This window comes from Taeniopygia guttata, chromosome W (assembly GCF_048771995.1).
Source record: "Taeniopygia guttata chromosome W, bTaeGut7.mat, whole genome shotgun sequence".
Classification (NCBI taxonomy): Eukaryota; Metazoa; Chordata; class Aves; order Passeriformes; family Estrildidae; genus Taeniopygia; species Taeniopygia guttata.
Genome location: NC_133064.1, coordinates 9,382,520 through 9,400,681, shown reverse-complemented (window position 1 = coordinate 9,400,681; position 18,162 = coordinate 9,382,520). Strand labels below are relative to the sequence as shown.

At 44.9% G+C, this 18,162-nt stretch overlaps 1 protein-coding gene across 1 annotated transcript in view; it reads left to right on the top strand.

Annotated features, from left to right (window-relative positions):
* The window catches only part of LOC116806979 (ubiquitin-conjugating enzyme E2 R2), a 165,184-nt gene that overhangs the window by 126,944 nt on the left and 20,078 nt on the right, over positions 1-18,162 (top strand). Inside the window, exon 3 of the mRNA XM_032744787.3 lies at positions 17,521-17,618. Within this exon, the coding sequence (XP_032600678.2) occupies positions 17,521-17,618 (98 nt within the window). The remainder of the gene's footprint in view (positions 1-17,520; positions 17,619-18,162) is intronic.

Here is an 18,162-nt window from a genome sequence, read left to right as displayed (position 1 = left end):
GCCTTAGTTGATACTGGTGCACAGTGTACCCTAATACCATCAAGACATGTGGGGGCAGAACCTTCCAGGCTGACGGGGGGATCACAGCAATTGACCCTGTTGGAAGCCAAGGTGGGCCTGACTGGATAGGAGTGAAAGAAACATCCTATTGTGACTGGCTGAGCGGCCCCATGTATTTTGGGCATAGACTTCCTCCAGAACAGCTATTACAAATACCCAAAGGGACTCAGGTGAGCTTTTGGAATAGCTACTGTCGAGGCAGAGAACATTAAGCAATTAAACACCTTGCCTGGGCTATCAGAAAACCCATCTGCAGTAAGACTCCTGAGGGTGGAAGAGCAATGAGTACTAATTGCCACCTCGACAATGCACTGCTGGCAGTATCGAATGAATGGAGATGCCATGATCCTTATCCACAAAATTATCCCTGAACTGGAGAGCCAAAGGGTGGTCAGCAAAACCCATTCAGCCTTCAACAGTCCCATTTGGCCTGTGCAAAAGTCTGACAGAGAATGGAGATTGATTGTGGACTATTGTGGCTTGAATTAAGTTACTCCATTGTTCAGCGCTGCTGTGCTGGACATGCTGGCACTGCAGGACGAGCTGGAGTCCAAGGCAGCAAAGTGCTATGCCACTCTTGATGTTGCGTTTTTCTTCATTCCTCTGGCAACAGAATACAGGCCTCAGTTTGTTTCACCTGGAGGGGTGTGAAGTACACCTGGAGCCGACTGCCCCAGGGGTGGAAGCACAGCTCCACCATCTGCCATGGACTGATCCAGGCTGCACTGGAAAACGGTGAAGCTCCAGAACACCGGCAGTACATCAATGATATCATTGTGTGGGGGAACATGGCAATGGAAGTATTTGAGAAAGGAGAGAGGATCATCCAGATTCTGCTAGAAGCCAGCTTCGCCATCAAGAAGAGCAAAGTCAAGGGACCTGCCCAAGAGATCCAGTTCCTGGGAGTGAATTGGCAAGATGGATGGCGTCAGATTCCCACTGAGGTCATCAACAAGATCACAGTAATGTCTCCACCGACCAGCAAGAAGGAAACACTAGCTTTCCTAGGGGCCATAGGTTTTTGGAGAATGCACATTACCAAGTACAACCAGATTGTGAGCCCTCTCTACCTGGTCACCCACAAAAAGAACGATTTCCACTAGAGCCCTGAACAGCAACAAGCCTTTTCCCAGATCAAACAGGAGATCGCTGATGCGGTAGCCCTTGGCTCAGTCAGGACAGGACCAGAGGTGAAGAATGTGCTCTACGCTGCAGCCGGGAACAATTGGGTGTCCTGGAGCCTTTGGTAGAAGGTGTCGGAATCTGTGGGTATTGGTGATTCCGAGATTGTAGAAAGTCTCTGTCTTTCTGCCCCGTTGCCAAAGAAGAAGCCATAATTGGTCTGTGCTGTTTTCAAGGTTGTTTATTCTTGCTTATCTATAACATGTTCTGCTGCCCTGCCGCAGGTCTGTCCTGCAGGGCAGCGTGCGGGGCTCTGCCCCTCAGTGGGATGGTACAAACATTATATACCAGAAACTATGTGTACTATATTTACAATAATGTGCCAATATCTATCATCTACGTTGAACAGTGTGTTCCCAGCCTAAACCAATAGAAAAATGCCAACACTACAGTGAAACATGGAGGGCATGAAGAAGGAGGAAAAGGACAAGACACACCCAATTCCTCCATCTTGTCCCCTCTGAACCCCTAATCTAGAATCCTAAAATTTTACTTTTGCACCCATGTCACACTTAATTATTACTCTTATCAAACACTCAGAGCTTGTAATTCATCCTGTAAGACTGAAAACTCCTCTTCATGGACAGAGATCACAGACAGTGTCTCTCGGGGCTCTGTCCAGGGGGGTTCCTGACCCCCTGCCAGGGTCCCAGACCTGCCAGGGAAGCCAGAGGGAAGCCCTGGATTCCCACAGAAGGTGCCTGGGGAGACTTGAGGCCAATCACTGGGATTCTGTAGGTGAAGTTACAGAGGGTCCGAAGCCAACTACACTCCCACAGAGAAGGAAATCGTGGCCGCGTATGAAGGAGTTCAAGCCGCCTCAGAGGTGATTGGCATGGAAGCACAACTCCTCTTGGCACCCCGACTACTGGTGCTGGGGTAGATGTTTAAAGGAAAAGTTCCCACTACCCACCAGGCCACCAACACCACATGGAGCAAATGGATTGCCCTCATCACACAGCATGCCTGGATTGGAAACCTGAATCACCCCGGGATTTTGGCGATAATTACAAACTGTCCGGAAGGTGAAAACTTGGTCTCAGTGACGAAGAGGAGCAGGAACAAGTGACAAGGGCTGAAGAAGATTCACCATATAACCAACTACCAGCAGAGGAAACACGCTACGCTCTTTTCACTGATGGTTCCTGTCACATTGTAGGGACGACCCAGAAGTGGAAAGCAGCTGTATGGAGCTCCACATTAAAGGTTAGACAAGCTACCGAAGGGGAAGTTAGATCAATCCAACTTGCTGAAGTTGAAGCCATTCAGCTGGCCCTGGATGTTGCTGAAAGAGAGAAGTGGCCAAAGCTCTACCTTTATACTGATTCATGGCTGGCAGCCAATGCTCAGTGGAGCTGGCTGGAAAGGTGGCAAAAGGCCAACTGGCAGCGTAGAGGAAAGCCAGTCTGTGCTGCTGATGAGTGGAAAGATTAACAGGGTAGAGAAGCTACCTGTGAAAGTCCGTCATGTAGATGCCCATGCCCCCAAGAGTCAGGCTAATGAGGAGCACCGAAACAATGAGCAGGTAGATCAGGCAGCAAAGATAGAGGTCTCAAAGATAGACTTAGATTGGCAGCATAAAGGGTAGTTGTTCCTAGCTCGATGGGCGCATGATGCCTCAGGTCATCAGGGCAGAGATGTTACCTCTAAGTGGGCACAAGACCAAGGGGCGGATCTAACCATGGACAGTATTTGTCAGGTTATCCATGACTGTGAGACATGCTGAGATCAAGCAGGCCAAGCTGGTGAAGCCCTTATGGTATGCTGGGCAGTGGTCCAAATATAAGTATGGGGAGACCTGGTAGATTGACAAAATCACACTGCCGCGAACCCGCCAAAGCAAGTGCTACATACTGACCATGGTGGAAACCACCACGGGATGGTTGGAGACCTACACTGTACCTCAAGCTACTGCCTGGAACACCATCTTGGGCATGGAAAAGCAAGTCTTGTGGAGACATGGCACCCCTGAGAGAATTGAGTCGGAAACAGGACCCATTTCAAGAACAACCTTATAAACACCTGGGCCAGAGAACATGGTATTGAATGGATATATCATATCCTCTATCATGCACCAGCTGCTGGAAAAGTTGAACGGTGCAACGGACTACTTAAGACTACCCTGAAGGCACTTGGCGGAGGAACTTTTAGAAATTGGGAATTGAACTTAGCAAAGTAAATTGGATGTTCAAAACCCAAGGGTCCATCAATCGTGCTGGTCCTGCCTAATCTGAACCCTTGCACACAGTGGATGGAGATAAAGTCTCTGTGGTACACATGAAAGATATTTTAGGAAAGACTGTTTGGATTAATCTCACCTCAGGCAAAGAAAAACCCATCCGTGGGATTGTTTTTGCTCAAGGACCTGGTTACACTTGGCGGTTAATGCAGAAGGATGGAGAAACCCGTCATGTACCACAGGGAAACCTAATTTTAATTGAGAACTGTGTGTAAGGTTTCAGTGTGTAGAGGTTATTGATTTGGGTATGATGCAGATGGCAATAGAATAAGGGGTGGATAATGTCCTGGGTTGTAAGATGTGTGTATTCTCTTTGCCACCTGTTAGAGGTGTGTCAGTTATCTTCTGTTAATTGGTCAGTTTACTATCTCTTCCACAACCAATCCTCCCTCCGGGGAGATATCTTCTGTTAACGGGCCGTTGAGTATCACTGCATGACTGACAAAAATTATATCATCCCACTGTGAGATGCTCTGCCCAGAGGGAGGAGCCAAGCATTCCTACCTGGATATAATCAGAGATTTGGAACAACAGAGACAGCCTTTTCCCACTGGATTCCCAGAGGAAGATCAGGCCCATCTACACCACCACCAGACCTTCAGAGGAAAACTACACCCTTCTGCAGGAGCACTGCTTCAACAGAACCACATCTGTCACTCCAGGAGGACTGCAGCCACCATTCCAATCAGACTGCTACCAACACCCTGACCAGCAGGGTGTCAGGTCGTATTCTGACTCTGTCAGTGTTTTGTTTTCTGGTTTTTGTACTATTGCATTTGTATTTTTTTTTTATTTTCCTAATAAAGGACTGTTATTCCTATATTTTTGCCTGAGAGCCCCTTAATTTCAAAATTATAATAATTTAGAGGGAGGCGGTTTACATTTTCCATTTCAAGGAAGGCTCCTGCCTTCCTTAATACACACCTGTGTTTTCTAACCAAGATGGTGAATGCTGGTGTAAGGGTGGCTTTGAGAACTTGTAAGTCATCACACAGAGGGCTGCAAGAGGCAGCAAGCCAGTGGGGCCTGGAGAGGCTAACATCTGCTGTCTGGCCCCAGGTCCCATCTACACTTCCACCTCATCTGTCGTTGAGACCCCATGATCCTCTAGACTTAACTTCAGCGACGACTGTCAGCTGTGGTAGATACTGCTATAGCAGTCCTGCAAACTACTCATGTCAGAGTGCTATTGCTGATGAAGAATTGGTTTTACAGGCATCTTAAAGTGTTTCTAAATGGTAGGCATTATGGAACTTTAAATCTATATTCACGTCATAGCACTGTGAGTAGATTGACATAGACTGAGGATTATGTAGCTGTATGGGTTCCATATGCTGCCAAAATATTCTTCCTCTTGCATGCTGGAAGAGATTTTCAGTGAATCTTTCAGAGAGCATATCCTGCTTTTTCACCTGACATTTTGAACAGATGTGTCCTAGGGAAGCAGTGTAGGCCTGCCCCACACCATCTGTTCAACATCCCTGTGTCCTGAGAGAAGCATTGTTGTAATACCAGAGCTAGTAGAGTGTGCTAAACCCTTCAATTAAAAAATTCCTGGAACTAACTCAGCTACCAATGATGTGGTAGGTTGACCTTTGCTGGATGCCAGGTGCCCACCAAGACACTTGTCCCAGATTGAGAAGCAAGATGTTTTCTAGTGCCATCTGTGTAGCAGTTTTCTGTTAAGTGGGCAGTTTTCCTTATCTCCTTTTAATGGGCCCATCAATGTCTTGCCACATGACTCAGAGATAACTCCCTCCAAGAGCCACTTCTGCCCCATGACTCACAATGACATCAGCCCATTGTGAGGTGCTTCACCCGGGGGGAGGAGCTAAGCATCCCCACCTAGATATATTCTGGGGTTTGGGACAGAGCAGTCAGCCTTCCCACAGGTTTCCAAGAGGACACCACTGGGGCTTTCCACTGAACCTTCAGAGGAAGACTACACCCTTCTACAGGACCACTGCTCCAACAGAACGACATCTGCCACTCCAGGAGGACTGATGCCACTCCAATTTGGACTGCTATCAACATGCTGGCCAAAGGGGTGTCAGGTTATATTCTGACTCTGTCAGTGGTTTTTCTTTTGTATTATTGCATGTATTTTGTTTCTTTTACCTTTTCCTAATAAATTGTATTTCTGACTTGGAGTCTCTCACTAGTCTTGCTTTCAAACCAGAACAACACTATCATTCCCCATTCTCAGCTGGATAAGGGAGAGAAAATAAGATGGAAAATGACTCATAGGCTGAGATAAGACAGTTTACTAAAGCAAAAGCAAAAGGTTGCACACACACAAACAAAGAGAGAAAAAAAAGAGGATTTTATTCTCTATTTCCCATCAGCGAGCAATGTCCAGATGCTTCCTGGGAAGCAAGGCTTCGGCATGTGTAGCGATTGGTCCGGAAGGTGTTGTAAAATAATGAATGCCTTCCTGTTCCTCTTCCCTCTCCTATCTTTTATATCTGAGATTATGTCATATGGTATGGAATTTCCCTTTGGTTAATTTGGGTCATTTGGCCTGGTTGTGTTCCCTGCCAGGATATTGCTCTCCCCTAACCTACAGATGGATGGCAGAATGTTGAATAGACAGTGCTGATGCTGTTCCAGCACTGCTCAGCAGTAGCCAAAACACTGGTGTGTTATCAGTACCTTCCAGCTACCAATGCAAAGCACAGCACTCAGAGGGCTGCTATGGGAAGATGAACTTCAGCTCAGCTAGACCAAATATTATTCCATTCCAATATTATTTCACTGCACCCCTTATTGCATACCATTTGTGTCATACTCATATCTCACATAATTTAATACATTTATATCTTAACTATTCTATTGTATTTAATACTCATTACTGAAATCCCTTCTTACCAACTCTTACAACACAATCTACATTTTAAAACCATCTCTATAACCAACATACAGATTTATACATTTTCATTTACTGCTATCCCCTGTCCTTTCACAGATAGATATTATTTTCCCATTCCATGGGCTTCTTCCACCCCTCCAGATGATCAAAACCGGGAAATTACTTTGTCACCAAAACTGCTAGAAAAACAAACACTCCAACATTTTTAGGGTTAGAGAATCAAGGCATTTCTTTATTCTGGTCAGGATGTGCAACAGAAATAATTTCACCCACACATAGCCCGGGTTGTGCAGAGAAAATCATTTCATGACACATGAATTTTAATAGATTTTTCAGATACTTATACAGTCAAAACCCATAGAAATCCATTGGTTGAATGTTCATTGGTCCCAAGTTATGCAGTTCTTAGTATTTGGTTTCCTATTGGCTACCGATCTCTTTGCCTCCAATGGTAATTAGGTCCTCATTCTTATCTCTCTTTTCCCAGATCAGCTGTCTCTGACCATGCCAGGGGTCATGTGTGGAGTTGGTGGTCGTTAATAGTCATTGATGGTCATTGTCTTTTGTGTATCTTCTGTGCCACACCCAGTCTGTTGAGATGTTAAGCTCATCATACCTCACCTGGTGGACCAATCCAATGAAAAGAAATTTCAATTTCCTTCCCCCATGGCAAGAGTGAGCAAAACTGACTAAAGCTACATAAAACATTTTAACCTTTGTAGCATTTCCAACAGCATGGCTTACAGGGTGTTTCCAGCCAGCCAGTTGTTGCCTCCACCATGGTGAGTATAAAGCTCTTGCCTTGGCATATTCATGGCTGTGGTCCAATGTAGTCAATTTGCCAGGCCTCACCACATCAGAAACCCAGCCACTGCCCTCTATTCCAAGGAGATTCTACTCGTGTGGCTGGTTTGATTGCAGCAGGTTTCACATTTCTGAATAACCTGTGTGATGGCCTCCATGGTCAGGTCCACCCCTTGATCACAAGCCCATCTGTATGCAGCATCTCTTCCTAGAGCCTTTGGTGGCTGAGAAAAACAGTGGAAGGAATAGGAGATCTCACATTATCAATAAGTGGCTCAAGGGTTGGTGTAATAGGCAGAATTTTGGATTCTTTGATCATGGGGGAACTTTTACAGCACCTGGCCTACTGGAACCAGATGGGCTCCATCTCTCTGTTAAGAGTAAAAGGTTTTTAGCTTGTGAACTGGCAGAACTTGTTAAGAGGGCTTTAAACTAGGTTTGAAGGGGGAAGGGGATGTAGCTGGGCTCTCTGGAAGCAGGCCCAAGGGTGGTAAGCCTGAGATAGGAGTGGAATCAGTAGCCCAGCTGAAGTGCATGTATACTAATGCATACAGCATGGGTAACAAACAAGAAGAGCTGGAGGCCATGGTGCAGAAGCAGAGCTATGATGTAATTGCCATCATGGAAATGTGGTGGGATGACTCACATAGCTGGAGTGCTACACTGAATGGCTACAACCTATTCAGGAGAGGAAAGGGAGAAAAAATGGAGGGGTGGCCCTTTGAACGCCATAGGTTTTGAAACTAATGATGATGAAGTTGAATGCCTATGGGTAAGAATTAGGGGGAAGGCCAACAAGGCTGACATCCTACTGGGAGTCTGTTTGAATTGTCTCACTCCTTTCTCCAATTTCTTTGTTGAAGGACTGGCTTTTTTATGAGATGCTTACTTTCCTGATTCTTTCTTCTCCTCTTCCTCCCTTTCTAATTGATGGTATAGATGGGTTGTTCACTTTGTCCACTTTTTCGTTACTGAGGCAATTACTGTAGTTGTTGTTTGAGTCCCTGTCTTAGCCATAGTGTCCTCAAACACAGTTTGGGCTCCTGCCTCAACTACAGTCCTCTAAGAGTACTGAACTGTGGCTCAATAGGCACAGGCTTGGCCCCAGTACAGGGTGAGAAGCTGCTGGTTTTCATTGGGGTAGGTAAGGCACCCTTCTTTCAGGTGATGCGTCAGTTTGTAAGGGTTGATTACCTGTTCAGGTGGAAAGTCCCAGGCAATGGGAGGTGATGACCACCCTGGGAACCTGCCCAAATCCTGCCACCCAGGGACCGGCTGCTTCAGGGCACATTTCAATGTTGCATCACCCAAAATTTGTTTTCTCTTACATGAGGACAACACCAGTTTCTACAACCCCATAATGTGCTAAAAGTATAATTTAGTGGTATTAAACAGATCACATAACAACGAACAAGGACCTCAGGAGCCTACATAATAAAACTATCCACATTAATCAAAGGTAGGGAGAGGGAAATCACAGAATCACACAGAATCAACTAGGTTGGAAAAGACCTTCGGGATCATTGAGTCCGACCTATGACCTAACACTACCTTGTCAATTAGACCATGGCACTAAGTGCCACATCCAGTCTTTCTTAAACACTTCCAGGGATGGTGACTCCACTGATGCCTTGGAGTGGTTACATGGAACAAAGACTAGACAAGATTAAGAGAATAAAAGTAGGTATTTATTAAAGGCCTTAAATAGGTAAACCTTGGGCAGTCAAAGCCTCCAACAGGCTACACCCAAGATGGACAATGGTCACGAGTTTTTCATACAGATATAATTTTGGTCCGTTTACATATGAGGGGTTAATCCTCCAATTACAGCTTCAGGTAATGAAGTCATATACCCCCAGTTTGCTCCTCCCCTCAACTCACTTTCGTTTATGCTTTTCAGGGCCTGAGACAGTATGATGTCCTTGAGTTTCAGGCTTAGAGAGGAATTGTTTCGTCTGAATAAAATGGGAGAACAGTAGCTGATAGGCTATGGAGTTTTAGAGTTATACACTAAAGCAGTACAGGATCTGAAAAAATATAAAAGCTAAATCCTAAGGCATCGCTACCACCTCCCTGGGCAGCCCATTCCAATGCTGAACCATTCTTTCTGTGAAGAATTTTTCCTTAATATCTAGCCTAAACTTTCCCTAGTGTATTATGGCCTGGGGTTCCCAGGGTCTATCTGACCCCGGCTGCTGTAGGTGTCCCGGATAGCACTGGGCTGATAAACACAACCTGTCCAGGTCCCTCAGGCAAGCTCCCAGCCACAGGCAATCTTAGCAAGCAGCTCAGCTCTTAAGTGAGATCAGCTCTTTGGTGAATTCAGCTCTTCAGTGACTTCAGCTCTTTGCTAAGGTGCCCCGGGCAGACGTGTGTGCAGAGAGAGGAGAAGACTGTATGATGTTCCACAGTGGTGTCTTTATTGGCAGCTTCTGCGAAGGGTTTCAGTGACAGCTCTTCTGCTGAACTGGGCAGAAATGGAGGTTTATATAGGGTGTAGATGTTTTGGAAACGGTCCAGTAGTAAGGGTCGAGGCAAATATGGCCTATGGTCTTACAGAGGTAACAAGGGTCCAAAGGTGGAAGAGGGGCTTCTTTGGTCCAGTCATCATGACTAGGCTTTTCTTATCTTAGGCAAGTGACTGCCAGGGAGGCCTTGCCGGGCCTCTGGCTGCTACACTGGTGCAGCTTAAGACTGTATCTTCTTGTCCTGTCGCTGGCTGCCTGGTAGCAGAACCCAATGCACACCTGGCTACAACCTCCTTTCAGGTAGTTATAGAGAGTGGTAAGGTCTCCCCTGAGCCTCCTTTTCTCCAGGCTAAACAATCCCAGCTCTCTCAGTTGCTCCTCATAGGACTTGTGTGCTAGACCCTTCCACCAGCCTTGTTGCCTTTCTGTGGACATGCTCCAGCATCTCAACATCCTTCCTAAATTGAAGGTCCCAGAACTGGACACAGCACTCAAGGTGCAGCCTAACCAGTGCCAAATACAGGGGAAGAATCACTTCCCTAGTCCTGCTGACCACACTATCCCTGATACAGGCCAGGATACCATTGGCCTTCTTGGCCACGTGGGCACACTGCTGGCTTATGTTCAGCCTTGCTGTCAATCAGTACCCCCATGTCCCTGTCTGCCTTGCCACTGTCCAGCTACTTTGTCCCAAACCTGTAGTCCTGCATGGGCTTTGTGTGACCAAAGAGCAGGACCCAGCACTTGGTCTTGGTAAACCTCATATTGTTGGATTCGGCCCATCTATTTATCCTGTCCAGGTCCCTCTGCAAACTGGTGTCATCTGCAAATTTGCTAATGGTAGACTTGATCCCCTCATCCAGATTATCAATAAAGATACTAAACAAGACTGGGTCCCACAGTGATCCTTGGGGAACACCACTAGTGGCTGGCCACCAACTGGATGCAACACCATTCCCTACCACTCTCTGGGCCCGGCCATCCAGCCATTTCTTAACGCAGCAAAGGGTGCACATGTCCAAGCCATGGGCTGCCAGCTTTTCCAGGAGTATGCTGTGGGAGACAGTATCAAAGGCTTTGCTGAAGTCCAGGTAGACAACATGCACAGCCTTCCCCTCATTCACCAGGTGTTCACCTGGTCATAAAAGGGGATCTGATTGGTCAGGCAGGACCTGCCCCTCCCAAATCCATGCTGGGAGATGCATTCCCTCATCTTCTCCACGAGATAACTCCCCCAGCACATCAAGGCCATCAATGCCATGGCAAAGCACAGTGACATAATTTGTATTAATATGTTCCCAAACTCAGCAAAATAAAGAGATAAGCAGTGCAGCTGACAATATCCATGTCTCACACAAGAGCTTGCTACTTAATAACTACTATAACTATAACATGAAATATATATAGCTGCCTTTGTTTGCCACCAAAAAGGACTGGTGGGTTGACCTGGGCTGGATGCCAGGTGCCCACCAAGCCATTCTATCATTCCCCCTTTCCAGCTGGACAGGGGAGAGAAAATAAGATGGAAAATTGTCGAGAGTTTAGCTGAAGAATGGCTGCGCAGCAAGGGACACGAAAGGGTTAAGTTGATGAGAGTGTGAGAATACGTGACTTGTAGCATGAAAACTATGCCCTTGAGAAACAGATGTCTCCTAACAACCTTGAGAAACAGATATCTCCTAACAACCTTGGGCATACAGGTGTCTCGTTAACAACCAAGATGTAAAATTGCTTAGTATGCAGAAAGATAATCAAGTATAAAGAAGCAGTAACTTGCAAGGCTTATCGCAAAGAGATATATGTGTTAATAGAAAGGTAACCAATCCTGAGCTTCGCTTTTGCAATATGTATGAACTAATTAGTGCTTGTATAAAAAAACTGTAATCAACTCCAATAAACTGAGACTTGTTGATCATGACAGCATGAGACTTGTCTCCCGCGACACTCTCACCAACAGAAAATGACTCATACGTTAAGGCAGTTTACTAAAGCAAAAGATTGCGCACACACAAACAAAGGGGAACAATAAAAGGATTTTATTCTCTACTTCCCATCAGTGAGTGATGTCCAGCCAATTCTCAGGAAGCAGGGCTTCAACACGTGTAGCGGTTGCTCAAGAAGGCAAATATTGCAAATAACAAATGCCCCCTTCTTCTTCCTTCCTTTAGCTTTTATATCTGAATTGATGCCATATTGTTGCAGTACAAGCTGACTTGTACGGAACATTCATCCATTTACAAATAAGAAACCCAGCCCAGTTCCATAAACCAGTCTCTAGGCTGACTGACAGAGGTCTCAACCAATAATAACTCTCCTAAAATACAAGCATTTGACTGGTTCAGAGTCTGGGAGGCATGGGGATTAGACCAATGGCTGTTTAAGAACCGTGAGCTTTGAATTGCCTATAAAAGCAAGCCCTGAACAATAAAACATACTGTTTGGCTGATGACTGTTTGGCTGTTGTGTGTTGTCTCAGATATATGAACACCAGCGTTTCATGTGGTGACCTTGGTGTGATGACAAGCAGCCCAAGTTTTTGGCCTGCAGGTAGAGCGGAGAGACACACAGGGCAGAGCCTGCAGACCCTGTCCCTACAGAGAAAAGCTGGAAAGAAAGAGGCAGGGAGAGCCCAAAAGCAGCAGAAAAGGCTGAAAAAGTCGCAGGCCAAAGGGCTGTGTGAAAAAAGAAACCGGAGAAGCTGAAAATAGAATAAAAACCCCACTGGAGACATGGGAAACTATTTCTACACAGGATCACCCAGTACTAAAGGTATGGGAACTTCTTCTTGAGGAATGGGACATAGACTATGATGAAAAAGCATTATTAGCATTAATAATGTGGGCTAAGAACCTTGGTTTAGACACAACTAAAGAAGCTGTTTTTGACTTTAATACCTGGGCATGAACTGGTCAATATATCATCAGTGCAGTCTCGAAGAGCAATGAAAATGCGATAAGAGTTATAAAGCCGTGGAGACTTATTGCGGGAAATCCAGGACTCCTGTACAACTGACCAATATGATCAAGCAGAAGCCATTTATTGTTTACATTACACACACTTTTATACATTTTACAAACTACTACGTTCACCCTTCTTGATTGGTGCCTTTGTCTTGCTCCCTGATTTTCTGCCTCCATTTCTCAGCATCTGTGATTGGTTGCAGTCCAGGTGTTTCACAGTCCTGTTATCTAGTTCTTGCAATTCTGGTATTCGGTTTCTCAGCTTATTAGTTCTTATTTTAGCACAGTTTATGTCTTAGTAACCTTGATGAATTCCACAGTGCCCTGAAAAAATTCTGATAAGAACAGTTACAAGCGGTATAACTGATGCACACTGAGGCCTAAGTTGTTCAGATACATTGCTCCAGGGAGTTATGTTGTATTTAATAAGACTGTTAAATAATAAAATATATGGTGAGGAAAGCACACCAGATGAGTTTTCGGGGGGAATGGGCGCCTTTCCAAACCCACAGAGCATTTGATCAGACGAAATGGCCGGCCATGCTGTTCCATGTGGCTGAGCTATCTTAAATTCCCCTCCTGTGCTAGCACTGTTCCCGAGCCCCATCATCCTCCCCTGCAAAGGGGGACACCACCATGAAGCGAGACAGAAGGGGACAGTAGGGTCCTAGTGACGCCGGGGCGTCCAGTGTCGGCACCGTGCAAATGCTGCTCCGTGTCTGCTCCACGGGGTTGCTACAGTGACTCGAGCCGTGTTGCCATTTCACAACTGCCTGTGACCATGACTCAGCCCCATGCCGTTCCTGAGACCGGCCCCCGCAGCCAGGTCAGCCCACGCCCCTTGTCGCCATGGAAACGCCCAGACCACCCCTGCCCAGAGCTGGTTGGCTCAGCCCCAGACCTGCACCCCCCATCTCCATGAAAACACCGAGACTGTCTCCTGAAACCGGGTTGCCCTGCCCCAAGGGAACACCAGCAACTTCGGGGAACTTAACCACGCCTCAGTCGGAGGATATACCTACACCTCCGATCCAGCCTACGTCAGGGGTCAGGGCCCCGCCCCCAAGCCAACCTTCAGAGAACACAGCCGTGCCGCCAGTGGGCGTGGCCCCGCCCCTGACCCTGCCTCCAAGGACTGATCTGAAAAGAGCTGCAGACACCAAATCAAGAAGCAGAGCATGGGAAAAGCCCCTGCAGGGAGCCCACCTAGCAAAAAGCAGTGGAAAGAAGTGTGTAGGGGTGTGGTGCGATGGGAGTAATAGCAATCAAGACATCCAAAAGACTGTGCCGACCACATGGCACAGCCGTTTTACAGCAGCTAAGAGTGAGCCACTCTTATCATCAAGTCCAGTGGGAAACCAGCACCTCGCTACATATGGACAATGAAAAAGCAAAGACCTAGTTCATACCCCTTAAACCTCAACGAAACTTCACAGCCACCCTGCCTTCTGATATTTCTATTTCTGATATAGAAAAGTTCTCATATTCCACAAACTCTAATAAACTAAAAACATGTGCTAAGGGTAAAAATACTGAAGGGTTGTCACACAAAGGTTACAAAATCACACAACGGTTTACTAAATATGCCCTAGAACTCATAGTACAATTTTTTTTTTTGCATCTGCTAAAACCAAAATTGATAAGCCTGTGATAGCTGATTCTGCTGAAGTTATTAAGAAAATATTACATTTCTGTCTCAGGTATGGGCTACTGTCTCTCAAAGAGATCCTTGTATGTTAACAAGTCTTCTCGTGGTACTGCTAGTATTTCTGCTTGCATTGTTTCTAGATTGACCTGGAAGACTCAAAGAATATCCTTGTTCTGCCATTTTAGGTCCACTAAAGCATATATAGAACATTAATTTACTAATATCATAAGCAAATTTAATCTGCAAAGTTTTTTAACTGAGAATTTTTCACCTGTCATCATTTAAAAAACCTAAAAGTCATCTGTTAAATCAATAACAAATTTCTAACCTCTAACAAAAAGAAAAAAAGGTCTATTACTTGTACTTTTACCATAGTAACTAGAAAATTTAAATACCTATATTTCTTTGATTTTTCGTAAGTTATTAATGTTTAAAATTTCTTGCATTAGATATTAATACATGCTTGTTTTTAAAATATAAAATACAGAAAATCTCTCTCAACCAAGTAATGGCCTGATCAAGCCATGAATCTGGCTGGTAAAAAAAATATATTAGTATAGAAACTTTACAAAAACTAAAGCCTTTCTCCCTTGAGATAAATGAGAAAGCCTTATCCAGAAGGGGTTCTTTCAAGTCCTCATAGTGAAAAAGAGACCTCTCAGCAACCCTCTAGGTAATAGTACCTTATTAATACTGTCCAAAGTCCATGTTCTGATCCTAATTTTAATAATTAATACAAAGAAAAAAGGGGGGAAAAAGCTTGGGGTGAATGTACACTCCATCTCTAAGGCTAAGGTAATGTCTTTCAATCAATCATATAACAGTACAATAATCCTATAATAAATGCATTTCAATGGACTCTGGGACATGCTAGACACCTACTAGTTGTATCCAGCCTGAACTACATCCTGCTTGGAACCACAGCATCAACCCAATGTCCCATCAACAGATATTAAAGAATCATGAAACCAGAACAATTAATAACTACCTCATAGAAATCTGTCACTACTGAAATAACAGTTCATATAGAGACTCTATTTGCTTACAAATTGGTTTCTGTTAAGTTTGTTTTTTCTTACAGTTCTAAAGTTGAATGTTTCAAAGTTTTTTATTTCAGTTTAGAGTTAAGATACAACTTTGTTTACAAATTATTTTTCATGTTTACAAGCTGTTTTTCTGTTTACAAATTGTTTTTTCTAATAGTTAGACTTTTCTTTCATAGTTAAGAGTTAAGTAGTTGTCGTGGTTCGACACGGAAAAAGAATTTTCTCGGAAGGAAGAGTCAATCCAGTCAGGGGTCAGGTTTGGATACTGACACTTGGGGTGACCAATTGAAGGTGGACATGCCTCTGAGAACACAGAGGGGTTAAAAGCAAAATTCCCAGGAGAACTCGCTCTCTTTGGTTCCAGTTATCAGAGAGTGCAGACCTCCCCTGCCCAGCCACGAGCTGGGTGGGGGAGGGGACCCATGCGGCCTGCAGAGGTAGGCCAGGGGATGAAGGGTTTGGAACCGGGCTGGGCCAGCTCCTGCGGACGGAAGGGTGGAGAACATCTGAGATGTCTTTGTTCCACCCGCCCCCCCCAACCTAGAGGGAAAGAAACAGAGAGCCTGAAGACACCTGCAAGTTTGCCGGAAGAGGAGAAAGAGAAGGGGGGGGGGGGAAGATGCCCATGTGGGAGACGGGAGATGGAGTCCTGGGCTGAGATTTCAGCCGTCTGGGGAGTCCGGGACTTTTAACCCGTTCCTGGGAAATGAAGGCTTTGTGAAATATTATTCTTCTTCAATTTGAAGGAAAGAGAGACAGCCTGGAACTTCAGATGTTAGGGAAAGAAGGTTGGGGGGAGATGATGGAGTGGCTTTTGGCTGGACTCTTCTTGTTAGCCATAGACTGAACCAATTTCTCCTCCAAGAGAGACTGTATTTTAGGGGGATGCAATGGTGAGCCAAGAGACCTGCTTCAGCAACTACCAGTTCAGGAATGAACAGAGAAAAGCTGAGGAGGGTGTGATGAGGCCCTTTATCTTCAGAGAAGAAGAGAAGATCTCTGTTTTCACCCTTGGCCCCAGGGGAAAATGGGGGGGACTCTAGTCCCGAAATGAGACACTGGACTGTTGTTCCTGTTGGTCCTTGGCAAAGCATCCTTAAAGGAGCCCTATAAGCAGTCTCTGTCCATGCACGGTGGTGAGAGCACTGTGACATGGAGAGGAGAGTGTCACACTGGCAGATTCTCTCCGGGTGGTGCCATGTGTGACATGGAAACACAAGAGGTGGCAGCTGTGTTTCCTGGGGGTCTATGGTGCAAGGGAGACTCCTCTCACCCCTGATGGACTTAGTATTGATTATATTGAAGGGTGAAGACTTGATTAAGGGTCCAAATGTGTCTCGCTGTGGTTTGTTGGAGTTGGGTGGTGGGAGGAGGAATGTTTTGAAAGGTTTTAATTTTGAATTTTGTGTGTGTGTTTTTTTCTTTCTTTTTTCTTTTATGGTAGTAGTAGCTTAATAAAGTTTTTTTTCCCCTTTGTTATTAAGCTTAGGCCTGCTTTGGTCTGTTGTCGATCGCACTTCACAGCATTCAATTAATAGATTGCATTTTCATGGGGGCGCTGGCATTGTGCCAGTGTCAAACCATGACAGTAGTTTGTTGTTTTAAAGATAAATTATGATTTGTAACCTAAACTTTAAGCCTGTAACATGCTAACCTGAAATCTTGCCTACAGACTCTGAACCAATATGCTACAGCTTCACTAATATATACTTTATGAAAATTAAAACCATGCTGTTTTCTGTCACCCTGATTGCAAGGGACCCTTGCAAATAGATGACAGAGAGCAAGTTACAATTTTAGTAAAGACAAAAGGTTGAGATGTTGCAGTACAAGCTGACTTGCACTGAACATAATCCATTTACAAATAAGAAACCCAGCTCAGTTCCATAAACCAGTCTCTAGGCTGACTGACAGAGGTCTCAACCAATAACAACTCTCCTAAAATACAAGCATTTGACTGGTTCAGAGTCTGGGAGGCATGGGGATTAGATCAATGGCCATTTAAGAACCAGGAGCTTTGAATTGCCTATAAAAACAAGCCCCGAACAATAAAACATGCTGTTTGGCTGATGACCAAAGGAGGTCTGTCATGTGTTAAGTCTCAGACACACGAACACCAGCATGTCACCATACAGTATGTAATATCCCTTTGGTCTTTGGTCCATTTGGGTCAGCTGGCCTGGTTGTGTCATCAAATCTCTGCCTCAAACCAGGCTATTCTCAACTTTTGTTTCTATCTTGCAGAATGGAGATGTATGTATTTCAATACTTCACCCACCTGTAGATGACCCACAAAGTGGAGAGCTGCCCTCTGAGAGGTGGAACCCTACCCAAAATGTCAGGTAATTGTGAATCTTTGATGTACAACAGTGACCTCAAAGGCCTGTGATCTTTCTCCAAGACTATGGCCTGTGTTGGGAAAGTTTTGGAGCAGAATTCAATACTTTGGGAGCTTTAGGTCCTTAACTGGGTGCAAACCAGACTTATCAAGTTGTCAAAAGTGCTGATGCTGAGGTGTCTTGATGAACTGACAATGTGGTAATTCTCTCCTGTTCACTGGATTTCATGCTCCCAAAGCAACTGATTTCAAATTTTCTGCCCTTCCTGTGTCATTGTTATCCTATAGTTAGGGTTTTCAAACTCTTCCAAGATACCACTAGTGGAAAAGAATATTTTTGGGTATTTGTGCCCTGTAGGAGTAATTCTGTTCATAATCCTGCCTGGAGTAGTAAGTGATGTAGTCAAAAAACCTTGAAGTAAGGTAATTCCAGTTCTAACATTTTAAACTGATTTATTATCCAAATAAGGTTAAAATAAATGTCTCTAGATCTTTATCATAAGAGAATTATTCTTGCTCTCAGATTTATTAGATGCTGGTTCCTCAAC